This window comes from Triticum aestivum, chromosome 5A (assembly GCF_018294505.1).
Source record: "Triticum aestivum cultivar Chinese Spring chromosome 5A, IWGSC CS RefSeq v2.1, whole genome shotgun sequence".
Classification (NCBI taxonomy): Eukaryota; Viridiplantae; Streptophyta; class Magnoliopsida; order Poales; family Poaceae; genus Triticum; species Triticum aestivum.
The window spans coordinates 211,541,308-211,568,163 of NC_057806.1; the positions used below are offsets into that span (position 1 = coordinate 211,541,308).

The 26,856-nt window shown below is 41.9% G+C and overlaps 1 protein-coding gene across 1 annotated transcript; it reads right to left on the bottom strand.

Moving 5' to 3' along the window:
- Nucleotides 1–23,575: 23,575 nt before the first annotated feature.
- On the bottom strand, nucleotides 23,576–25,287 carry LOC123106766 (probable linoleate 9S-lipoxygenase 4). The gene is made up of 3 exons (XM_044528829.1): nucleotides 24,895–25,287; nucleotides 23,829–24,066; nucleotides 23,576–23,729 (listed from the first exon to the last, which is right to left on the bottom strand). The coding sequence occupies exons 1-3, from the start codon at nucleotides 25,159–25,161 to the stop codon at nucleotides 23,638–23,640; spliced, it is 597 nt and encodes a 198-aa protein (XP_044384764.1). The 5' UTR covers nucleotides 25,162–25,287; the 3' UTR covers nucleotides 23,576–23,637.
- Between the last annotated feature and the right edge of the window lie 1,569 nt (nucleotides 25,288–26,856).

The window sequence follows — 26,856 nt, forward strand, 5'->3', positions numbered from 1 at the left end:
CTGAGTTGGCCAATGTGTCAGCAGTGCTTGCTGTACTATCGTAAAGAAATGCATGCCTAATTCATTTGACTCCTTAACTTTTCCTATGAACTTCATCACAAGACTGTCTTTGTAGTTTATATGAGGCCACACTGTTTAAGTGCTTTCTCAGATTATTTCAACTGCTAATATGCCTGGGAAACTGAAATATAGCAGTGGTACACTGCCTTTCATCTTACCATTTTAATTTGTTTTCGGCTAATGTGACTTCGAAGCATTTAAATATAGATTGCCATGTGCGGCAATAATTCATATGTCATTTACCATGTAAGCTTACTGCCTGGATCATGCGATAACTATCTCTTACTTACGTCCAGTGGAAACCTTTCATGATGTAGTTCACACTAGGACACAATGTACAACCCCATAATCTATTTGTGGAAGCAGTGCGCCATCCATGTTACCAGATGGTAGCAGTTCAGAGGCTACACCGTTGCAGAGTAGCACAAATATTATAGATTTTGAGGCTCTACTAGGGGTAGAAAGAGATGGTGTGGCTGCCATGAATGAGGTAATCTTGATCATGAGGCTACAAACTATGCAATTAGCTGCACACGTTATGCAAGCAAACCAAGAATTGTAGGAAGTAAGAATGTTGCCTTTGAAGACGGAGGAGGTCCTGCTGTTTCTGCTATCTGAAGCCCAGGGTAATCCTAGTTCTTATTTAGATAGAAGCTGAAATTGTCATTAGATTAGTAGACTTGCATGTTGTGTCATGTCTGTGAATGGATTATGTTGTAAGACCCTATATTCATTGTCCATGTGTTGTAATGATCTGATTTTTTAGGCGAGGTAATCCTCAGTACTTGTATGAGTGGACATAAGGTGAACTATTTTTTGTGTGAGCAGATTGTATTGGTTGAAATAACTGTTTGACTCAAAGTGTATCCAACCTACTGAATTTTAAGATCATGACATTTCTAAATCATATTCATATATAAAGGTGGAATAAGTCTTTGCTGTGGTTTTGAAGATATAAATAAGAAAACATAGAATGATGTATGGATATTAGTAATCGAATACAAATTGGATTTGAATTTAGTTGCCAGGGCCCAGGGTAAACGTGAATGCTAATTCTCCCAAATTTTGAACTAGGCAGCAGAACACCCACTCTCTTTTGTCAACTGCTCGAATCTAGTGTTTGCGAGATGGACATTAATATCTACCCTTGACACTTCACATCCTATCAGCCCAATTTCTAGTGTTGTTAATAGGGATAGGTTAGTAACTTCAATCAGACGTGACACGACCACCTGTCACCCCATTCAGACACAATGGGCGCCAAACATGGGAGGAAAACACACATTTGTTTCAAACTCATCCAAAAGACCTCTCTCTCTCTCACCCTCCTTTTTCCCATTCATACACGTGGGCGGCAAAAAAACTCTCCTCGGCAGAAATCAATGTTGACAAATATTTTAAATAGGCGCAGGTGTGTATCTTCACTCACATGTGACACAACCACCCTACCTGTTAGCCTTGTTCATACACCATGGGCGCCAACTGTGGGCGGAAAAACACCCTCTCCTTTCCCGAAATCGCTCTCGGCAAATATTGGGGAGATGCGAGATTACCGTCCTACCCAACTGATGAGATGTCCCAAATTTTAAACGGGGGCTAAGTTTGTAACTTTCCCACATTTCGGACAAGCGCGTCCCAAAGTTTGAGATCCTCTCCTCCTCCCCCGCCCCCTCCATTTCCTCATTCATACACCACCAGCACCAAAATACCCTCCCCACACCGGCCAGCCTCCTCCATCCGCCACCCCATCCACCACCTTGCCGGAGCCGCTACCCCTACCCTGTCGTCCACTTCAAGAGATGGACGTCTCTCATCCACAACGTTAGACCAGGATCCTTTCATCATGTCCTTATGATTCATCGTCATGGTTGTCCACCTTGATGTGGCCGCTCCTATGACCGCCTCATCCACGATAATAGGACTTATCCCCCGATGTCGTCGTCTTCCGTCTCAAGTCTTCTTCCTCGCCGCCGACAGCCATCGCACCCACAACACCCTCAACATATAGCAGGGGCCTACATGGCGTTCCAAAAGAGGTGGTAATCTTTCATATCTGCTTAAGTTATTGATCTCACCCGGAAAATAGATCGTCACTTTTTACTATACTTTTCTTGTCTATACCAAATCGCAGTGGCTAGTTGAAAGCAAACATTTGTTGTGAAGTAGCCTTTGTCTGGTTTGCACCTTCAGATCCGCCATGGAACAGTCACTATAATCGTAAAGCTTATGGTTTCCCCCTTTATATTCACTACCATCATCCTATGTGCTTCGTGTCATGGTAGCACTGCTCCTCAAGACCTCAACCCATCAAGCGAAACAACATGTCACTCATAATTCCAAAGCTTAGTTGTTGAAATATGAATCTGATATGATGCTGATATTACTAAAATAGAGAACATTTAATTAGCCAGCTAATGTTCCTATATTCCTTTTGAAAAGTATGTGCGCCACATATAGAGAGATAGTAGGGATTTGCATTTCTTTATATGCTCTGGTTCATCATGGGTGGGTAACACACATTGTATTATCTAAAATCTATTTTCTCTTTGTTGTCACGTCCCTCTTTTGTTCTTCTTAATAATTATATTACTTCCTCCATTCCTAAATTGTCTTGGGTGCATGCGTGTGTTGTGGTGGCATGCATTTGTGCCGGGTGTTGTTCATCGTTGCTTTATTTATAAAGCGGGCAAAAGCCTTTTTGGTAAAACATAAGTCTTTTTAGATATTGCAATAAGAACTACATACTGATGTATATAGACATATTTTAGAGTGTACATTCACAGATTTTTCTTTGTATGTAGTCCACATTCAAATCTCTAAAACACTTATATTTAGGAACGAAGGGAGTAGTACAGTATGTTCCTTGTCGTGAAGTGGAGCAGGGACATTTGTAGTCGATAGGTCTATTGGGTCACTTAAGATAAACACTTTCAACTATTCTAGATGGTCTTCCATAATATCCGGGAAATGCTGGGAGCTATGTCGTCTTTGAGAGTCTAGACTGATAGTAATAACATTTTTCCTTCAGTTGACTAGAGCTTCCCCTGTAGGGAGGTGAAGCCTTTCTAGTCGTACCGGTAATACAAGCCCATATGTTCCAGCTAGTTCTACTTTCCTAATTTTACTCGTGATGCTTAGGGTTTTCCCCTTTTATCTACACTACTATGATCGATGTAGGTGCTTTTTGTCATACTAGCAGTAATCCACCCTTCAAGCTAAAAAACACAACACTCATAATTCCAAAGCTTAGTTGTTCATATATGATTGTGATATGATACTGATATTAGTTAACAAAAACATTTAATTGGTCATCTGAAGCTCCCACTTGAGTTTCCAAATCCATGTCGCGGCATGTATAGAGAGGGTAGGAATTGCATTTCCTTCTCACTTGTTGACTGTACTTTTTGTCCATACCAAATCTTAGTTGTTATTTCAAAGCAAACATTGGTTCCTAAGTACCCTTTGCGTGGTTTGCAGCTTCAGATCTTCCATGCCACTGCCACAGTCAACACTATACTCATCATGCTTACAGTTTCCCCCTTTTATGATCACCACGATCAGCCTATGTGATTCGTGTCGTAATAGCACTGCTCCACCCATCAAGCTAAACAAGCTTTGTTGTACAAATTCAAATATGATATGACTCTCATATTAGTAAAACCGAGAAAAGTTTAATTGGTCAGCTAAATGTTCCTACTTTAGTTTCGAAATGCATGTGAGGCATATATGGAGAGACCGGAAGGAATAGTATTTCTCTGTGCGCTCTGGTTCATCATGGGTGGGCAACATACATTGTATAGAAAGACTTGTAATATCTTCAATCTGCTTGCCCTTCTGCTCTTCTTTAACATGATCCTCTTCTCTTCTTCTTTAATAAGTACAATATGTTCCTTGTTGGGAAGAGTAGCACAGAAATTTGTGGTCGACTAGTCAGGTCGAGTTGTTCTTCCTCTGTGTATTTTGAATCTGTCAGGTCAGGTCGAGTTGTTCTTCCTTAGTATATGTTGAAGTTGTCATCTGCAAAGTATCATTACTTCTGGAGATCTCATATTTTGAGTAGTAGGCGACATTATATTAATGCACACACCAAATTATAGCACACATGTCATCTCTTAGAAGAATTGCAGAGATAGCACATAGGGGTTTACAAGGAGACACTATCGGATTAGAATCACTTATCAATTACAAAGATGATCTCACTTATTTTTATGTTTTCATGCACTTCAGGTATTGAACATGATCAAAATGAATATGAGAATGGGCGCACGAGAGGAATATCATGGAACAATCCACTGGCTAACAAACTTGGCATGGTGGAGGATGGCCTATCTTATTTGCCCATCAAGGTGCTTGATCTAACTTGGCAAGGTTGTATTGGTCGCACATATCTTGCACATGACCTCTTGCATTACTTCTACTTTATTATACCACCATCTCCTTAGTTTAAGTATCATATATGAGTATATGCCATGTGTTGGGGATATAACCCCGCGGTGAGACCCGCCCTAATAGGGTCGGGTTAGGCTATTGGCGACTCAACGGTAAGGCCTTAGACTGGCCCAAGAAACCAAGGCGCGAAGCCAGGAGGCAGCTTATGAGGTGGGCCGACTAAAGGCCCAAGACCAGAAGACGGTGCGTGACCCGGAAGTGTTGGCCGCCCAATGGCGACTTGCCCAAGAAGGCAAGGCGACTTGCCCAAGAAGGCAAGGCGACTTAGAGCAAGGGTCGGTTATGAATATAAGCTGGTCCAGACTCTTGTAAGCCCAGGGCCTCGACCTATGTATATAAAGGACAGTCCCTGCGGCAGGTTAAACTCAAGTTATAATTAGTCGATAGCTAGGTCAAGCGAATCCGCTCCCTTGTAATCGATACTCAAGAAATAGCAACAAGAGCAGGAGTAGGATTTTACCTCCACCATGAGGAGCCGAACCTGGGTAAACTCATGTCTCTCGTCCTGTTCAACCCCTTTAGGCTAATCACCATTGCCATGGCCTCGCACCTATGTCCTTTCATGAGGGCATCTGTCGTGACAAAACCACGACAGTTGGCGCCCACCGTGGGGCCAACACACAGTGGTTTCGAGTTCTGAAGGGCTCTTTCCCCGGGATTGAGGGATACATATTGGCATGATGACTAAGAGTCGCCGCGGCAAGCTCTACATCAATGACGTGGGCTGGGGCCCCAAGGCCAACTCAATCGAGTATGGGTACCGGGTCCCTTTGGTGGGATTCATGTTTTCATCAGCAAGATCGACGGATCGAAACCTGAGCCGGACATCTGCACCAACATCGCCGAGCCGGCTCGGCATGCGCGATATGCCCAGGTTCAACCCTGCCGGAGCCGCGTTTTCATCGGTTTTGCGCAAGGTAAGGAGCCTGTGGAAGATTTTGCATCTGGGGGGAGACTCTCATCTACTCAGGTGATGAGTCCTCGACGGGAGAGACAAATTCGATCTATTAGCTTCAAGACGGCGGGCCTGGGGGTATTCCGATGGTGACAATATTCTAGACCCCTATGAACCATCATGCAGGGCTGCTATCTTCATGGCTGGCACAAGGTCGACTCTCAATTCTTCAATGGTGACAGGAACAACCTCTGACCCGGCCATGGCAAGGGTTGGTGGATTCGGGTCAGGAAGGTCACCTGCTCAAGTACTATTGGATCTCATGGATACCTTGACAGCTTTGTTGGCAACCGAAGTCACTGCGGCAAATCAGGCAGAGCGCAACGCAGAGGTTGCAAGGATTTGTGCAGAGATAATTAAGGCCCAAGAGGATATCCTAGCCGAAAACAACCAGGCCACTACACTAAAGGCTCAGATTGATGCAAAGGCAGAGCACGTCAGGACGGAAGCTTGGCATTTAATTCTGGATCAGAACGCTTCCAATGCAGTTCTTCGTAGGAGGCATCAAACCTATCTACCTTTGCATTATGAGCCCATGAATCTATTTAACACACCGGGGGAAGGTCCAAGCACTCCAGATGCAAGGGTGAATCCTCAGTTAAACCCAGATGTGCAAGGAAATCAGGCGGCGGCTCAACCTCGCCAGCCTGAGCCGGCACAGAGGGAGGAGCGAGTGCCTAACCCGCCCCCAATCAAACACCGCCTCAACGGGTTCTGATGCTCCCTAGGCACTTTTCTAACCCATTGGATAACATGTTAATAGAGGCGACCCGACTAGCGAAGAATCTGATCACCGGTGAGTCACCAGTCGCGGTTGAGACTCAGAATGTAGTTGAGCTCTTACAGACGGCTGTTGCGCAGCAAGCATCTTATTCCTACAGACATGATCGTGTGCACTCGACTCCCCGTCCGAGTCATAGTTACAGCCGGCACATTGAGGAGCCCGTAGTCTCCAGTAGTGAACGACAACATAACCCGCCTTGTGATGATAACCCACCCCTAACCCAATGGTCAATGCTCAGGCGATCGTGGATGAAGCCAGAGCTCGCCGTGAGGCAGAAGCGGCTTATCAGCAGGGGGCTTATCAGCACCCTTCGATTACCCCTTCAACCTTAGTAGGGGATTGGACGATCTCCAGGATGATTGGAGTGATGTGTTTAGTACCAGCTTTGCATAATGAATGTTTGCCTAAGGAATTCAAGGGTCCTTGCAACATGCCCAATTACATAGCTAATCTCCCTCCTGAAGGTTGGATTGAGAGTTATGAGTTAGCCATCACTACAGGAATCAGGAACTTTGCCGTCTGCCATGGCTGACGGCAAAGGCATGCCTAGCGGATTGCAAAGGCCTTTGGCGTCAGCCAGCAGACGGCAACACATCCAGCTGAAAAGACTACGGCAAAGGGCTCTTTGTCGTCTGCTGGCGGACGACAAAGATGCAAAGGCCTTTGCTGTCTGCCAGCGGACGGCAAAGGGCCTGGACGGGACACGTGCCAGCTTAGGTTCGTTAAGGAGTTAACGGCATGCTTTGCCGTCCGCTGGCAGACGGCAAAGACCTTTGCATATTTTCTGTCTACCAGTAGACGGGAAAGTGCCCAAATAGGCCAGACCCCAGGTGCCCCAAGTAGCTGACACGTGTCTTGTTATCCCGTCCACTGGCAGACGACAAAGCAACCATATGGGCCAGCTCATTACCCCCATTGCATAGGTAGCTTCCACGTGGCAGCTTTGCCATCTGCTGGCTAATGGCAAAGCTCTTCGTTGTCTTCTAGCAGACAGCAAAGAGCCTGTATAGCCCCTGTTTTTTCTGTTTTTCTTAAATTCATTCAATTTCGCACACGAATAGTAACACTATATATGGGTCGCGCTATTCGTCACCCTGGTTGAGAAATAGTTACTCTTCACCCCCCTCTATTTTACCATCAATGCACCATAATTTTACATTCCGTAAGTTTTGTCTTATTTCCGACGTAAAAAGAGACCGTAAGAAAATATATAATCGCTGTAAAATATATTTTATGTTATGTAAAATTACAAACGTAAAAACATAGTCTAAAATACACATAAACTACAAATTTTCTTGTCTTATGACCTATATTTTTATTTTCTTATGTCAAATTTTACGTAGTGAATCAATAGGAATGTAACTATTTGAATTCTAAACGTAATTTAATTATGAAATGATCGTAAGATTACCTCGGGTGAAGAATAACTTATTCTGCACCCTGGATGATGAATAGTAACACTATATATATATAGTAGCACTATTCTGATCCTGGGATCAGAATAGTTATTCGGATCACGGTCGGCCCTATATAGGCGCGTGGAGGTCTTCCCGAACTCCTGATCCGGTAGGAAAAGAAAAAACAACTTCCTGGCATCCTCGACCTCCCACCCCGCGCTGCCCCACCCATCGAAAGCGCCCCCACCAGAGGCTCAGCCCGCATCGGCGCCCCTGCGACTCCGGGAGCCGCCGCCCCTGCAAACCCGGGTGCCGCCGCACTCGGCAACCTCGCGAGTCGCCGTCCCCTGCGATCTTGGGCACCGCCGCCCTCCCGGCACCGGCACCTCCTCTCCGGCATGCCTCCCGCCGCCACCCCCTGTCCACGGCACCTCCTCTCCGACCCGCCTCCCGCCGCCACCCTCCATCCCCAGCACCTCCTCTCCGGCATGCCTCCCGCCGCCACCCCCTGTCAACGGCACCTCCTCTCCGGCCCGCCTCCCGCCGCCACCCCATCCCCAGCACCCCTCTACTGTAGGGGTTGGAAATATGCCCCTGGTGTCCGCAGGCCCAACCAGTTCCTTTGTGTGCTTTGCCGCTACCACATCCCAGGGTGGGTCACGTTGCCTGGTGAGGCTCGGGTTGCACATCTAGCATTGAGCTGGGAGCTGTACGTGGCTTCCATGGCCCCGCCGGAGGAGAGGGTCGACGGTGTATTATGCGAGACGATAGCCGACATTGTAAGGCGGCAGTTTTGGGTAATTTCTCCTTTACAGGATTAAAAATCAACAGTACCTAGTGATTGTACTAATTAGTGTTATATTTGTTTGGTTGCAGACCTTCTACATGTGTCTTGAGGAACATGAGGCGGACATGGCTATGGTTATCGAAGCCGAGTACAAGTGCCTACTTCAGAACTTACGGCACGAGGCTAGGTTGCAGGCTGTTCCAGACTACTATGCCTCGACTAACATTAAGAGGGCCAAGAAGAAGTGTCACGGCAAGTATCTGAGTAAGGAGAAGTACATGAAGGTAATTACCTATTCTTAAGGCCTTGTACTTAGTTTCCTTGATTTGATTCGTAGGCGTAGAGCTAAAATTTCTCTTTGTCTAACTTAGGTGCCCCCGAGATGGTGTGGTGCCCCCGAGATGGTGTGCGGATAGGATGAACTGTTGGGAGGTATTGCTGGATGAGTGGTGCTCTCCCCAATGGCTAGGCTTCCACAACAAGGACAGGGATAAGCGTTCCCAAATGCAAGGTGTGCCACACGATCAAGGGAGCTCCAACCTGTTTGAGTACGGGGATCACTGGGTATGTGGTTTGCTTCATGATTCATGCAATTTCATTTTTCATGCTAGCTTGAGCCCTTAACTAATATTTTGTTCCTCTCTTTTAGGCAAAACACAACAAGAAGGACGTGCCACCACTATACGACCTCTATGCCATGGCCCATACTGCCCCGTACAAGAAGGCCAAGGCATTCTCTGAGGATGGCCTCGATCATCCAGAGAGCTTCACCAACATCTCCTCCCACAACAAGCTCGTGAGGTACATAGACGTTGGGAAGACGAGGAAAGGGGAGGACTTCAACCCGAGCCAGGGTCCTTTTGATCCAGAGATCGTGATGCTATCTAGCGACGGGAGGTACCATGGCTCGGTAGCCATTGGGGATGGACTCATAGGTTGTCCTCGAACTCTATGGGAGATAAAGAAGCGCTAGACGAGCTCCGATCCTGAGATATCGCCTCGTCCACGGCCAATGGAGCTCGCCATCGAGGCTAGGGCCCAGTAGCTTATGGCGGAGGCAAACAGGCAGGCTGAGCAGAGGGAGAGGGGGTTGTGGGAGTGGACGGCTAGTCTGTCAGAGGCCAAGAGGAACCGGAATGACGCGTCTCACCAGGCCCTATACGAGCTCCTTGTGGTAAGTTTCTCCTACATATTAGCCAAATCATGCATGTAATGTTCGTTTTGTTACTAACTAATATGACTAACTCGTGAAAACAAAATGTGCAGTCCGTGTGCGAGAAAAACGGTAAGACCCCTCCGCCGATGCCCCAGATTGGTATAGTGGACACGGTGAGTTTCATTTGAATGCTCATTAGTTACTAGTATTCACATTTCAGTTGCATCATGCTAACGAGACATTTCTAATGATCTTTCGTGCAGCATGCCTCCGGACAAGCATCGACTGATCCTTCTCCGTCTCGCACTGGTGCAACCCCAGCCGGTCCTTCTCTGTCTGGCACTGGCGCAAACCCGGCCGGTCCTTCACCTCCGTGATGATTGTAAGTTTTCCCAAGTGTTTTCTTAACAAATGCATACTTAGCTTAAGAAATGACCTACTTAGCTCCAAAATGACCTATAATTAGCTTATTTTCCTCGAAAATGACATAATAAGCTTATGTAGCTCCAAAATGACATATTTTACCTAGGATATCTATAAAATGACCTATACTTAGCATTTTTTCCTCCAAAATGACTTGATATGCTTAGTTAGCTAAAAATGGCATAACTACCTAGGATAGCTCAATACTGATCTATACTTAGCTTAGCTAGGTCATTTATGACATAATTAGTTCACTTGGGTAAAAAAATGGCATAATAACCTAGGTTTAGTTCCAAAATGACCTATACTTAGCATATTTTCCTCGAAAATGACATAATAACCTTACTTAGCTCCAAACTGACATACTTTAGGATAGCTATACAATGACAAATACTAAGCATTTTTTCCTCCAAAATGACTTTATATGCTTAGTTAGCTAAACAATGGCATAACTACCTAGGATAGCTCAATAATGATCTATACTTAGCTTAGCTAGTTCATTTATGACATAATTAGCTCACTTGGGTAAAAAGTGGCATAATAACCTAGGTTTAGCTCCAAAATGACCTATACTTAGCTTATTTTCCTCGAAAATGACATAATAACCTTACTTAGCTCCAAACTGACATACTTTACCTAGGATAGCTATAAAATGACCAATACTTAGCATTTTTTTCCTCCAAAATGACCAAATATGCTTAGTTAGCTCCAAAATGGCATAACTACCTAGGTTAGCTCAAAAGACCTATACATAACTTCTTCAGTTCATTTATGACATACTGAGCATACTTAGGTAAAAAATGGCATGATAACCTTGGTTTAGCTCCAAAATGACATAGACTTAGCTTATTTTCCTCCTAAATGATAAAATAACCTTACTAAGCTCCAAAATGACCTATTTACCTAGCTTAGCCCTAAAATGACCTACACTTAGCATTTTTACCTAGCTTAGCTAAAAAATGGCGTTTTTACCTACCTTAGTTAGAAGAAGAAGAATAAGAAGATAAAGAATAGGAGAGGAGAAAAAGAAAGAGAAGAAAAATTCTTATTTTTCTTTTTCTTCTTCTTCTTCTTCTTCTTCTTCTTCTAGCTAGTCTTCTTCTTTCCCAATTTGCATATTTGCTTTAGATGAGGGGCTTGTGTTCATGGAGTCTACTATTCTCCTTGTGCTTCTTTTTGTTTTGATTTTGTATGATGAACTTTGTTGGAGAAAACTTGTTGTTGGATATGTGTTGTTGCAAACTTGTTGTTGGATATGTGTTGTTGCAAAAAATTTGTTGGATATGTGTTGCTATGCTTGTGTGTGTGTATATATATATAGTGACACTATTCTAATCCCGGGATCAGAATAATTATTTGGATCACAGGGCCGTATATAGGTAGCGATGGGATGTTTCCTGATATCCTCCCGAACTTGCGGAGAGAAAAAAGGCCACACCCACATCCACTCGTCGACCACCTCCTCCCCGATCCCCAACCTGCCCTTCCCCGATCCAGCGCCATGGAGCGCTCGCTCCTCTCCACAACTACTGGTGGCCCCTGGTGCCGGCGCACCTCCCGTCACCGGCCACCCCGGCCCTATCGCCGCCGCCGCCCATCCCAACAGGCCTTCCGTCACCGGCCGCTCAGCCCCATCGCCACCCTGACCCCGGCGCACCTCTCGCCGCCGGCCGCTCAGCCCCGTCGCCGGCCCCAACCCCAATGCGCCTCCCACAGCCGGCCGCTCGGCCCCATTGCCGCCCCGACCCCAGTGCGCCTCCCACAGCCGGCCGGTCAGTCCCATCACCGCCCCTGACCCCAACGCGGCTCCCTTCGCCGGCTGCTAAGTCCAGGCACGCCTTCCGCCACCGACCCACCCGGCCCGACGCACCCCAAGCCACTGGACCTCCACCGGCCACCGCAACCGACGACCGCCGTCGGGCCTGCAGCAGTTGCCCGAGCTAACGGACATCCTCACCCTGCAACCCCCGCCATCCTCCTCTCCAAGCGTCAGCCGCTGCCTGCCTCCCGTACGACACTGCTTCCTGAACTTCCTACTGCATGCCAGTTTCCTTCATCGAGACTCCTCCTGTCGATGGTGAGCATCCTTCTCCCATGCCTATACCGACTGAAAAGCTTGCTACCTTAAATTGCTCCGTTCAATTATCCTCTCAACTTTTAATTACTTATGGTGCTTTCGGCCGTAATTAGTCATTTTTTTATTCGATGTATTTTCCAGTAGGAAACATATTTACTTTTTACATTTAAATGTTTACATGCTCATTCATATGCTCAAATATGCCACTGCCTTGGAGTATTTCTTATTAAACCCATATTGATTCAGTTCAGAAATCTCTTATATCATGCTACACTAAAGCATTTTTGTCTTGAAAAGTATGCCTCCAACTGCTTTTGTTTATATGCCACAAAAGGAAATTAGTATGGCTGCACATGGTTGACTATTCTTGACCATTTTCTACAGTAATTAGCATTGCTGCAGTTCACCGTGTTGATTTCAACAGGCCAAATTGATTAATGCTAGTGCAACTCATCTTCCAGTGTCATGGATAGTTGGCGTGCATGTGCACACATCTTGAAAACATCTTACTTTCTGGTTGATATGACGCCACTACCTAATCAGTTGATTATTAGGTGTATCATCATTTCTGGAAAAAAATCAGCGGATGGATAGGCTCGATGTGTGTGTTAAGCCGTCATCACACACACTCAAACGTCGACAGCATGTACAACACCATCGGTGAGCTGAAGCACATCGTAGTCGTGGATATTTACCAAGGCAAGGTGATTAGGAGCTCTCTGCTTCCAAACCAATACCATTCGCTTGTACCATGTGATCACCTTCTTGTTATGTTTCAGTTTTGCAAATATCTTGGAGATTTTGTGTTGTTGTGGATATATCGAGCACCTTCTTGTTATGCTTCATTTATTATTTTCACACATAATTTTGATTCTAGATTAGTACAAATGGCACACTCTCTTGTTTTGAAATAATGTTTGTGCACACATGAACTAAATCATAGAATAACATGTATACATTATTTTGAAAATCATGTATGTTTATGGCATTTCAAACATGTTGTGGCTGGAGCCTTCCGTATTTGGGTTAGTAGCAGTAGCCCCCTACTATTTGGTGCTTTTTTCTCTCATTTATGATCAAAAGTTTGTGTCGCCAGGATCCTCCGTGCCGCTCTGCTGCTCGCTACCCACATGAACAACAGGAGGAAGAAGTTCACCACATGGCAGGGGAGAAGGTCACAATGAGGTGCAAGGGACTGGTGTGCCGCCATTCGGAAAGATGGTCTGAGTTCAGGAAGATGGTCGTCTTTCGTGAGAATCAGTGTTGCTGCGATGCAGTGTTGCTTCTTGTGAGGCCACTTCCAGCCAATGTCCTCCTCTGTCGGGGCATCCTACTCTTCCTCGATGTTAAACTTCTCTGTCCATCCAGCAAAACAATCTCTCTTCTATAGTTATTGTGCATCTACTACAGAAAAATGGATTGGCCGTAGAAGTTCCGAAATAGTTGTAAAGGAACAACTATAGCTCTCTATGCACATGTTGTGTTTGGAGAGGCATGGTTTTCATTTTGATTTTGTGCTGGATATACGAGGTGTATGATGAAGGTCAAACAGTGAAATGAAGTCAATTTGAACATGTGAAATTCAGTGAGGCATAAGAAGGGAATCTGGCCGTTAGTTTATTTGGCCCCCATTTGTACATCATGTTGTCTACTTTCTTGTTTTGTACTTTTTCCTGAAGTTTAACAGTATGAGTTGATACAAAAAAATTGTGTTTTTAGTATGTTGGTTTCGATTAATAAAACTACAAAATACAGGGAAGCCCCGAGATTTTACCGTTATTAAAATACTCAAATGTCCCTTAGTATTGAAGAATCAACCATGAAGTTCAAATTGAAAAAAAGATTAAGAAATAAAACCAGGAAGTCCATATTAAAAAGATGGAGAAGTTCGATGATTATAGAAAACTCAGATTTTGTTCGTTATTAAAGAATGGAAACAAGAAGTTCAAAAATAAAATAACAAGAAGATCAACTTTTAAAAATAGAGCGCTTCAAAATTTCATTAAAAAATATTAAGAATAAAACCAGGAAGTCCAAATTAAAAAGATGGAGAAGTTCGATGATTATAGAAAACTCAGATTTTCCTCGTTATTAAATAATGGAAGCAAGAAGTTCAATAATTAAATAACAAGAAGTTCAACTTTTAAAAATAGAGCGCTTCAAAATTTCATATAAAAAATTAAGAAATAAAACTAGGAAGTCCAAATTACAAACATGGAGAAGTTCGATGATTATAGAAAACTCAGCTTTTCCTCGTTATTAAAGAATGGAAACAAAAAGTTCAACTTTTAAAAATAGAGCTCTTCAAAATTTCATAAAAAAGATTAAAAAATAAAACCAGGAAGTCCATATTAAAAAGATGCAGAAGTTCGATGATTATAGAAAACTCAAATTTCCCTCGTTATGAAACAATGGAAGCAAGAAGTTCAAAAATAAAATAACAAGAAGTTCAACTTTAAAAAATGGAGCGCTTCAAAATTCACAAAAAAAGGATTAAGAAATTCAGATTAATATTTATAAAAAACTTAGATATTTTCACGTAACCGAGAGAAGTTCAGGTTGATAAACTACCAGAAGTTCACGTTCTACATGGTGTGCATTTTGTATTAAAAAGGAATAAAAGTGCAAAGGCTAAATTTGTTGTCGTTATAAATTCAAGTACTCCATTGGAGAAAGTTAAAAAAATTATTGTGAGAGAGGTTTGTACAACAAGAATATCATTTGTGTAACACTGACGAATGGATGAGAAAATTACAAACGAAAATACGTCACAGAATTCCAACGTGAAAACAGTATGAAGTTCAACTACTACGCTGAATGAATTTCAGATGAAAAACTTTTAAAATCATCACAAGTATGAAAAAACGATCAACACGGGAAAGTTATGTGCTTACAGCAGCTTTCCACTAGTATATCACTTGCTCAATTCCGGTGTGTGGATGGAGTTGCGAGCAGTGGATGGAGACCTACGAGCAAAAAAATCACGTGAAAAACAGAGTGAAGTTCAGGTACACGCGTCGAGAAGTTCAGGTTCTTCACGCGGTGCATTTTCGAAGAATCTGTTTCACAATAAAGGCAGAACGCATGATCCCGCCATTTTCGAAATTACTTGAAAATGGCTAGGAATCAAAGAAAACCATCAACATGAAAAAGTTTCGCATTTTCCGTAGCTTTTCAGTGGTATATAATTTGCCCCATTCTGATAAAGTTTGTAGAAATTACGGCGAAGATACGTTTTTTGCCATTTTCGAAACCTACTTAAAACCGTAAAGAATTGGGAGAAACAATACATACCAAAAAGTTTCGCATTTGTTCAAGCTTTCCAAGGCCATATCATTTGCTGCATTTAGACAAACGATTAAAAAATTAGCTTGAAAATACAAACTCGGTAGGACTTGGACCATTTTCTAAATTAGTCTTAATCCATTCAAAAATAGAAAAAAAACTTTCAAGATGAAAAAGTAGCGCATTTTCATAAGCTTTCCAACGCCGTATCATATACCTCCATTGGATTAGCCGTTTAGAAATGACATCGGAAAAACAAACTTAGCTGTTCGGTTTACGAAATTTTACGTTTTTTCAAATTACTCTTTAACCATAGGGAATTAGAGAAAACTTTCAACATGTGGAAGGAGCGGTTTGCAGCAGCTTTCCAACGCCATATTATATGCCTCATTCCAATAAATGGTTTAGAAATTCGATCGAAAATACGATTCACGTTTTTTGTGCGAAGAAAAAATGGTTTTCAAAACTGCTCTTAAACCACTTATATTTTGCCAAAAATTTAAGTTGGGTCATGATATTGGTGTCCATAGCTTTCCAACGGTATATCGCAAGCCCCATTTGGGCAATGTTGGCGGAAGTTCAACCTAGTTCACACGGAAGTTCAACGTACTATACATAAACACTATTCTGATCATGGGATCAGAATGATATTCTGATCACAACCTGACCTGCCCAGCTAGTAGTACGTTGAACTTTCGTGTGAACTAGGTTGAACTTCCGCCAACATTGCCCAAATGGGGCTTGCGATATACCGTTGGAAAGCTACGGACACCAATATCATGACCCAACTTAAATTTTTGGCAAAATATAAGCAGTTTAAGAGCAGTTTTGAAAACCGTTTTTTCTTCGCACAAAAAACGTGAATCGTATTTTCGATCGCATTTCTAAATCGTTTCTCGGAATGAGGCATATAATATGGCGTTGGAAAGCTGCTGCAAAATCGCTCCTTTCACATGTTGAAAGTTTTTCTAATTCCGTATGGTTAAAGAGTAATTTGAAAAAAAACGTAAAATTTTGTGAACCGAATAGCTGAGTTTGTTTTTTCGATGTCATTTCTAAACGGCTAATCCAATGGAGTCATATGATATGGCGTTGGAAAGCTTATGAAAATGCGCTACTTTTTCATCTTGAAAGTTTTTTCTAATTTTGAATGGTTTAAGAGTAATTTAGAAAATTGTCCAAGTCCTATCGAGTTCGTATTTTCGAGCTAATTTTTTAATCGTGCGTCCGAATGCAGCAAATGATATAGCGTTGGAAAGCCTGAACAAATGCGAAACTTTTTGATATGTATTGTTTCTCCCAATTCTTTACAGTTTTAAGTTAGTTTCGAAAATGGCAAAAATCAATATTTTCGCCATAATTTCTACAAACTTTATTGGAATTGGGCAAATAATATACCGTTGAAAAGCTACGGAAAATGCGAAACTTTTTCATGTTGATGGTTTTCTATGATTCCTAGCCGTTTTCAAGTAATTCTGAAAATGGCGGGATCATTCGTTCTGCCTTTATCGCGAAACAGATTCTTTGAAAATGCACCGCGTGAAGAACCCGAACTTCTCGGTGCGTGTACCTGAACTTCACTCTGTTTTTCATGTGATTTTTTTGCTCCTAGATCTTCAGCCACTGCTCGTAGCTCTCCATCCCACTCACGGGAATTGAGAGGGTGATATACCGATGGAAAGCTGTTGTAAACACGCAACTTTCCCGTGTTGATCATTTTTCATACTCGCGGCGATTTTAAAAGTTTTTCATCTGATATTCATTCAGTGTAGTAGGTGAATTTCCTGGTGTTTTCACGTTGAACTTCTGTGATGTATTTTTCATTTGTAATTTTCTCATCCATTCGTCAAGTGTTACACCAATGGTATTTCGTTTGTATAAACCACTCTCACAATATTTTGTTTAACTTTCTCTAACGAAGGACTTGAACTTATAACAATAAAACTTTTAGTCTTTGCTTTTTTATTCTTTTTTTAATACAAAATGCAAATATCTGAACTTTCTCTGGCAGTTATCAATCTGAACTTTCTCTCGGTTACATGAAAATATTTGAGTTTTTATGAATATTAATCTGAATTTCTTAATCCCTTTTTATGAAATTTTGAAGCGCTCTATTATTAAAAGTTGAACTTCTTTTTATTTAATTTTTGGACTTCTTTTTTCCATTCTTTAATAACGAGGAAAATCTGAGTTTTCTATAATCATCGAACTTCTCCATCTTTTTAATTTGGACTTCCTGGTTTTATTTCTTTAAGTGACGGAAAAATCTTCTAGGTTTATTTTAACAGAGAAAATCTTTTTTCTATAAAATTGTTTGAGATGCTTTTTTTAATGACCTTCTTTTGGGTTTGTAACAAGCAAAGAAAAGCATTGAACTTCTTCGTCATTTTAATTTGAACTTCTTATTTTATTTTTTTAACTTGCATCTTGGTTTTGTACTAAAAATTGAACTTCTCGGTTATTTAAATTCAAACCTCTAGGTTTTATATAACCCCTTTATTATTAAAAAGTTGAACTTGTTTGTATTTTTAATTTGACTTTCTTGGTTGTGTAATAAACATTGAACCTCTATGTTTGTTAAATTTGAACCTCAAATTTTTGGAAACATGGAAAATGCTTTCTTTAAATACTTTTTTGAACTATTAAGTCCTTTAAAACTTTTTTAGTTTTTCCTTATTTTTTTATTTTAACTTCTTCATTTTATTATTTAGTAATGAGAAAACATCTAAGGTTTTTTAACCTTCGAATTTCTCTTTTTTTTACTATGAACTTCTTAGAAAAATATGGTTTTAAATAAGCAAACAATTTTCTAGGTTTTTAAATTTGAACTTCTAGGTTTTTTGACCTTCTCGGTTATTTCAAATTGAACTTCTAGGGTTTTCAAATTTGAACTTCTATGTTTTTTGACCTTCTCGGTTATTTCAAAATTTCTAGGTTTTTTTAAATTCCATTTTAATATACTTTTTTTGAACTGCTATGTTATTTTTAGTTGGCCTTCTCTCTTATTTTTTAGAACGAGGAAAATCTAACTTTTAAAAAATTGGTTATTTTTTATGGACGAGAAAAATACAAATTTTATTTGAAAAGAAACACGAGCAATTTCTTGTGTATCCTATTTTTAGATGACATCTCATTGACATACGAGAAAGTAGTGCCTTAGCTTAGCTTTGTTTTTTTAACAAACGAGAAATTCTTTTGAGCTCTTTTATTGGAATATTTCATTAAACAGATGGAGGGTGTCAAAGTTTGCACACGCATACATAGTTTGAACTCTCTCAAGATCAATATATGAACTTCTATAGTTTCTTTTTTCACTGAAATCTGAGCTGTTGTTTTTTGTTTTCTAACACACGATATGCCACAGCAATATGTTTTTTAAGTTAACACTAACTTTTAAGTGATCGAACTTGTTACATTTTTTATGTTCACTAATAAAACAGGGAGTCGTTCACTGATAAAATATGTAGAGATATGCAAACTAATGAAAACCATATGCCTCACGCATTCCTCTTTTCGTCAGTTAACTCAGTAGTTATCAAGTATTCTTTTTCTTCGTCATTTTAACTTCCTCATGCTTGCGTTCTTGGGCGTGCACATCGCACACAGAAGCGTGGCGGCGGCACACATCACACATAATTCGTTTCTTCACTGGACTTATCTCCATTTTTAATTATAACTTCAGCAATCGGTCGCAAGAGCTCCATCCATAGATGCTTGGGGGCATTGATGACTTTGGATTAGAATCAATTCGATAAAGTTAGGAGAGGAAGAGAGAGAGAAGTAGCACCACATGATAGATAAACAAAATTGTGATGACACACAATCAATAGAATTTGCTGCAGCACCGGCATGGGTGAAAGCAACTTTTTCCCACATGATTCCTTCCACTGTTAGATTCATTGAACTGCTCCAAATCTTCAGCCATTCACAACACAAACAAAATAGGTGGCAGTCTTCCGCGGCCATGGGGAACGACGCCGATGGGTGGAGGTGATTTGGGAGTAGCGGGAGCGGGAGGAAGGCAGGGTGCAGCGGCGGGTGGGATGAAGTGGTGCTCATGGTGGAGTGAGGCGACAACCTCGGCGTTTGTTGACGCGGCGCCGGAGCCCGTCAAGGATCCAGGGGAGGGGATGGTGTAGGGATGCGTGGAGCCGGGAAAGGGAGCACTCGCGTCGCCAGGGCGGAGGACATCGCCGGGATCCGGTCAGATTCGACCAAAAGTTCAGGGCGCGGCTCTCCGGGGGCCCGGGGCTCAGCGCACAAAAGAAGCTAGGTGGCAAGGGGCGGCGACGAGCGGGAGGATCGAGCAGAGCTCACCGGAGGTAGAGAAGGAGAAGAGGAAGGCAGAGGTCAGGAGGAGGTTGGCCGGAGGGGAGGGTGGAACGAGGAGAGCAGCGGAGGTAGGTGGTGGAGGCTTGAGCAGGCCGTGTCGCGCGAATCCCGGCGGTGAGTGGTGCGGGGGTCTGGAACAGCAGGGGAAGTGGAGGAGGCGCGGCGGGGGGTAGGGGCGGGGCGTGGGGATGGCGCGCGCCGGCGGGGTTTCCCGGGGAGGGCGCACGGCGGCGGGGAGATCTGGGGAGTGAGCGCGGCGGCAGTTGACCCGTGATGAGTGGGGAGAGGTTGCGGATGAGCCTGGGCCGGGGTGTGTTTTTATTTTTATCAGGTGCTCGCTCCGGGTTCGGGAGTTCGGGAACAACCCGATCACGGGATCAGAATAATATTCTGATCACAACCTGACCTGCCCCGCTAGTAATACGTTGAACTTCCCTGTGAACTAGGTTGAACTTCCGCCAACATTGCCCAAATGGGGCTTGCGATATACCGTTGGAAAGCTATGGACACCAATATCATGACCCAACTTAAATTTTTGGCAAAATATAAGCGGTTTAAGTGCAGTTTTGAAAACCATTTTTTCTTCACACAAAAAACGTGAATCGTATTTTCGATCGCATTTTTAAACTGTTTATCGGAATGAGGCATATAATATGGCGTTGGAAAGCTGCTGCAAAACCGCTCCTTCCACATGTTGAAAGTTTTCTCTAATTCCCTATGGTTAAAGAGTAATTTGAAAAAACGTAAAATTTCATAAACCGAACAGCTGAGTTCGTTTTTTCGATGTCATTTCTAAACGGCTAATCCAATGGAGACATATGATACGGCGTTGGAAATCTTATGAAAATGCGCTACTTTTTCATCTTGAATGTTTTTTTCTAATTTTGAATGGTTTAAGAGTAAATTAGAAAATGGTTCCAAGTCCTACCGAGTTCATATTTTCAAGCTAATTTTTTAACCGTTCGTCCGAATGCAGCAAATGATATGGCGTTGGAAAGCTTGAACAAATGCGAAACTTTTTGGTATGTATTGTTTCTCCCAATTCTTTATAGTTTTAAGTCAGTTTCGAAAATGGCGAAAATCGTATTTTCGCCGTAATTTCTACAAACTTTATTGGAATGGGGCAAATAATATACCGCTAAAAAGCTATGGAAAATGCGGAACTTTTTCATGTTGATGGTTTTTCTGATTCCTAGCTGTTTTCAAGTAATTTTGAAAACAGCGGGATCATGCGTTCTGCCTTTATCGCGAAACAGATTCTTCGAAAATGCACCGCGTGAAGAACCTGAACTTCTCGGCACGTGTAACTGAACTTCACTCTGTTTTTCATGTGATTTTTTTGCTCGTAGCTCTCCATCCACTGCTCATAGCTTTCCATCCACTCACCGGAATTGAGCAAGTGATATACCGATGGAAAACTGCTGTAAACACGCAACTTTGTCGTGTTGATCGTTTTTTCATACTCGCGACAATTTTAAAAGTTTTTCATCTCAAATTCATTCACTATGGTAGTCGAACTTCGTGCTGTTTTCATGTTGAACTTCTGTGTCGTATTTTTGTTTTTACTTTTCCCATCAATTTCGTCAGTGTTACACAAATGATATTCTCTTTGTACAAACCTCTCTCACAACATATTTTTTAACTTTCTCTGACCGAGGACTTGAACTTACACAAATGATATTCCTGCCGTTTTGAAGTAAATTAGAAAATGATGAGATCATGATTTCTGCCTTCATCGCAAACGGAAACGCACTGTATGAAGTAGTTGAACTTCTGGAGCATGTCTGTTTGAACCTCACTCTGTTTTTGGCGTGCTATTTTTTGCAGTGCGTGAAGTAGTTGAACTTCTCGGGCATGTCTATTTGAACTTCACTCTGTTTCACTTTAATTGTTTTTTTCTTATATGAAATACACACCATGTACTACGTGAACTTCTGGTTACTATCACTTTGAACTTCTCTCTGGTTTGAGATAATTATTTTAAAACACAAAAAACAACATTTTTTTGTATTTTGGACAGGTAAATACACGGTGAACCTCTCTCACAAGAATTTTTTGAACTTTTCCTCGCCGAGCACTTGAACTTCTAGCAACTTTTTTTTTCGTTTATGGGTTGTTTTTAAAAGTGGAAAAATGGTGTTGTGTTTTTTATTTTTTGAACATGTAAATCCTAGGTTTTAATAAACTCCGAACTTCTGTGTTATTTCAATTTGAACTTCACCTTTTTATATTTTGAGTAAAGAATAGTATTCGATTTTTATACGGAAATACAAGGTGAACCTCTCTCACAAGAATTTTTGAACTTCTTCCGACAGAGCACTTGAACTTCTTTCAAAAAACCTTTTAAGCTTTTATTTTTTGCGACATTTTATGCATTTTTTGCTTTTCGGCGAAATGGCCTAGCTGTTCCCTTTTCTCATATGATGATTTTTCTTCTACACGTGGTACACGTGAACTTCGGAATTTTTGAAACAAGAACTTCGCGTGCTATTAATTTCAAGAGTTTTCTGTTTTCATTTTTTGCGTACTTTTTCATGCGTGTTTTGGAAAAACTACCCTGCTTGTAAGAATTTTTTTCGCTTTTGCTTTTCATTTGAACTTCTATGCTTTATGTGTATTGTGTTTGTTTTTGCCAAAAGCTACCTTTTTGTGTGCCATTATTTAAAAAAACGTGAGCTTCTACCCGAATTATAAGTACATTTTTCTCCAAAGCAGATGGGATTCACATAAGGAAGAGTTGCGGAAACAAACAGAACACATTGGACTTGAACACAGAATGAAGAAGATCAACACAGCCGTACTAATTACCGCAAAAAATTGTGGTCTCCATTTTTCTTGACGTACTGGATACTTCCAATACATGACCTTCTAGTTAGGTAATGGGAAACGTCCTAGTTATGTAACAAGTACCAAACCGCTCAATTATTTAAATTTGAACTTCTATGTCTTTTTGAAAAGAGTGAAAATTTATTTTTATAAACTTTTAAAACTGCTTGGTTTACTTAATTTGACCTTCTTGGTATTGTAATAAAGATTCAACATCTCCCTTATTTAAATTTGAACCTCTATGGTTTTTTTAGAAAAGAGGAAAATCCATTTTTTATAAATTTTGAACCATAGTATTTTTTAAAATTTTGAACTTCTTAGTATATTCTTTAGTAATGAGGAATCCATGTTTCATATTAAACATCGAACCACTCCGCTATTTAAATTTGAACTTCTTGGTTTTTTGACCTTCTCTATTATTTTATATTTAAACTTGTAAGTGTTTTCAATTTGACCTTCTTGGTTTTTTAATAAACATTGAACTTCTCAGTTAGATAAATTTCAACCTCTAGGATTTCTTAAAGAGGGGGAAAAGCCATTTTTTAAAATAAAATTTGGACTTCTACATTTTTATAATGTTTTTAGAAATGTCTAAAATTCCTTTAAACATTGAGTTACTTCTTTTTAGTTTTTTCACTTGAGTTTCTTCGTGTGAAAATACCATAGTTATTTACGTCAACTTTTAACAGCGAAGGTTCAGACTTCTCTCTCACATAAAGGAATTTTAATTTTTTTAGTTTTGTAAGTGTTCTACTTTTTCCAAATTTTACTCACTCTTTGTTTCAAAAGTTTGGATTTTTGTTCCATGGACTAGCTGGTTTCGCCCTGAACTTCCATTTTCTTTACAAGTTCACAAACATTACACAGACGCCCAGAGTTGCAATTGTAAGTACATACTAAAGAAATTGGTTCCATTATCTTTAAAGATTAACACTTTGAAGAGGACACTGGCTAAATGGGTAAAATGGGGTCAAATGGCAATGCGGTGGAGCTATTCACCACCACACATTTTTTGTCCTCTCATCATTGTATGTGTTCTCTCACACTTTGATTGTCTTTTTGCTTCTTCTCTCCTAGGATGATTAAATCCAGCATTGCCGTAGCAACTAGGAAGATGCATAAATACCATCACGCGAGACAGTGATGTTGAGGGCCTCCTGTATCTTGTACTGAGGAATTCTGCTCTCCAATCTAGGGTCTGGCGAAAAGATCAAATCCCCGATATGAGTCCAATTGCAAGGTGACATGGTTGTCAACATGTGAAAAAGAACAAACATATACACTGCACTGGACTCACCTGTTTTTGTTGGGGGTCGGCCAGTTCTGCCAAGACGGGGATAGGGGAGTTCCTGGGTGCCGCCGAGAACCAGGCGCGGATAGCCCTTGTCCGGCTCACCGAGGTCGTTGTAGTAGTCATAGCGGTACACACGGTCCCACTCCTCGTACTTTTTGGTTGTGCCGTCGCCTCGGAGATTGTTGAGTTCATCTTTGACGGTTTTGCACCAAAAGTGCAGCATTTTGCTGGGCAAATAGGTCTGAAAAAATAACGATAAAATGAAGTGACAAATAAACAAAACAAAACCTGTGAGAAGCAGGACTACTCAGTCCCCCAAACCCAGGCAGGCAGGTGCTCTGGGATTGAAAACAGGACTACTACCAATTAACCTGTGAGAAAAACAGATTTCAGTTTGTTTGCTTGTGATCTGTTTCTGAAGACAAGTTTATATGTCTGTCTCCCAATCCCCTGATCATCAGCGGAACACTTAAACATAGTTATTTTTCCTTTTGGTAAACAATAGAAAAGTTGGCATGTTGCTATAAGATCTAATGACTAGCTAGTTGTGGATCGAGAGATTCGGATATGCGTGGGGATGGGTGATTCTTGTCCAGAAAAAAGCCTATTAAACTATCAAACTCATGACACCTGCAACTTGTTGTTTTATAATTGTAATAATACTGGTAACTTGTACGAACTAGTCCGTTATATCTACGAATAAAACTCTTAAGATGAGTTCAGTCAGTAGGGATGGCAGCGGAGCAGTCCATGGCGGCGCGTGCGAGCAGTCCATGTTCTACTCATGCTCTGTATCTTCCTTTGTTCTTGCTTATCCATCAAAATCAAGGCGTCGACTTCATTAGGAGGAAGAAAATAGCATTAGCATTAGCTAGAAAGACTACCTCTTGCGTCTTTAGGCCAGCGGATCTTCACACAGCAGCAACTAGGACGAGATGGTGTGCACCTTGCGAGCCGGATCATCGGAAGTAACCTTCCTTGAGAAGGTCGAGCTGGCCTTTGCGAGAAGGTCAACCAGCAGCGGTTGGGGAAAGCAGGCGAGTTCAGGGCATCACGACGGTGGACTGACGCGATGTGGAGCAGCCGCAGCGAGAAGAAGACAGGGCGCGGTGATGGAGTGCAGGGCCGGGGTTCCGATGCCTGGTGTTGACGGCGGCAGGATCCAGCAAAGATCACTGGAGGAAGAGAAGGAGAAGAGGAAGGGATTGACAGGATTTCCGCCGACAGCAAGAAAGGGACTGCATGGGGAGGCGGCCATGGACTGCATGCCAGGATGATGGTGCTCGAGGATCCCCGGCGGCGGCGACGATTGGGCCATGGAGGAGCGTGCGGCCATGGCGGAAGTGCGGCAACAGGTTCCCGGTGGCGTGGGCGGCACCCAGCGACCCCGCACTGGTAGGTCCAGGGGGGCGCCTTGGATATGTCGGCCAGCTGGAGGAGGCGCGCAGGGCGGCGAGATCGAGCAAGGGTGGCGGCGCTCGGGGGAGGGGATCGAGGGAGGTCAAGGTGGGGGTCGGGGCAGCGGGCTGGGTGGGGTGGTTTTTTTGGACGGGAGGTGGGGGATCGTGGATGGTGGGGGATCGAGGAAGGGTGGGCTTTTTCTGTCACCGGTAGGTTCGGGAGTTCGGGAACAAGTCCATCGAGCCCTATATAGGGCCACCGTGATCCAAATAACTATTTTGATCCCGGGATCAGAATAGTGCTACTCTATATACATACATACATACATACATACATACATACATACATATATATATATATACATAAACAATATTCTGATCACGGGATCAGAATAATATTCTGATCACAACCTGACCTGCCCGGCTAGTAGTACGTTGAACTTCCGTGTGAACTAGGTTGAACTTCGGCCAACATTGCCCAAATGGGGCTTGCGATATACCGTTGGAAAGCTATGGACACCAATATCATGAGCCAACTTAATTTTTTGGCAAAATATAAGTGGTTTAAGAGCAGTTTTGAAAACCGTTTTTTCTTCGCAAAAAAAAGTGAATCGTATTTTTGATCGAATTTCTAAACCGTGTATCGGAATGAGGCATATAATATGGCGTTGGAAAGCTGCTGCAAAACCGCTCCTTCCACATGTTGAAAGTTTCTCTAATTCCCTATGGTTAAAGATTAATTTGAAAAAACGTAAAATTTCGTAAACCGAACAGCTAAGTTCGTTTTTTCGATGTCATTTCTAAACGGCTAATCCAATGGAGGTATATGATACGGCGTTGGAAAGCTTATGAAAATGCGCTACTTTTTCACCTTGAAAGTTTTTTTCTAATTTTGAATGGTTTAAGACTAATTTAGAAAATGGTCCAAGTCCTACCAAGTTTGTATTTTCGAGCTAATTTTTTAACCGTTTGTATGAATGCAGCAAATGATATGGCGTTGGAAAGCTTGAACAAATGCGAAACGTTTTGGTATGTATTGTTTCTCCCAATTCTTTACGGTTTTAAGTAAGTTTCGAAAATGGCGAAAAACATATTTTCGCCGTAATTTCTACAAGTTTTATCAGAATGGGGCAAATAATATACCGCTGAAAAGCTACGGAAAATGCGAAACTTTTTCATGTTGATTGTTTTCTCTGATTCCTAGCCGTTTTCAAGTAATTTCGAAAACAGCGGCATCATACGTTCTGCCTTTATCGCGAAACAGATTCTTTGAAAATGCACCGCTTGAAGAACCTGAACCTCTCGGCGCGTGTACCTGAACTTCACTCTATTTTTCACATGATTTTTTTGCTCGTAGGTCTCCATCCACTGCTCGTAACTCCATCCACTCACCGGAATTGAGCAAGTGATATACCAGTGGAAAGCTGTTGTAAGCACATAACTTTCCCGTGTTGATCGTTTTTTCATACTCATGATGATTTTAAAAGTTTTTCATCTGAAATTCATTCAGCGTAGTAGTTGAACTTCATACTGTTTTCACGTTGGACTTCTGTGACGTATTTTCGTTTGTAATTTTCTCATCAATTTGTCAGTGTTACACAAATGATATTCTTATTGTACAAACCTCTCTC

Excerpts from the sequence above, each read along its gene's own strand:
- LOC123106766 (XM_044528829.1), bottom strand. The coding sequence starts at position 25,161 with ATGGCCGCACGCTCCTCCATGGCCCAATCGTCGCCGCCGCCGGGGATC. Across the intron at positions 24,067-24,894 it reads CTGCGGCTGCTCCACATCGC|ACCTATTTGCCCAGCAAAAT; the intron begins GTCAGTCCACCG and ends TTATTTTTTCAG. Across the intron at positions 23,730-23,828 it reads CCGACCCCCAACAAAAACAG|ACCCTAGATTGGAGAGCAGA; the intron begins GTGAGTCCAGTG and ends TCTTTTCGCCAG.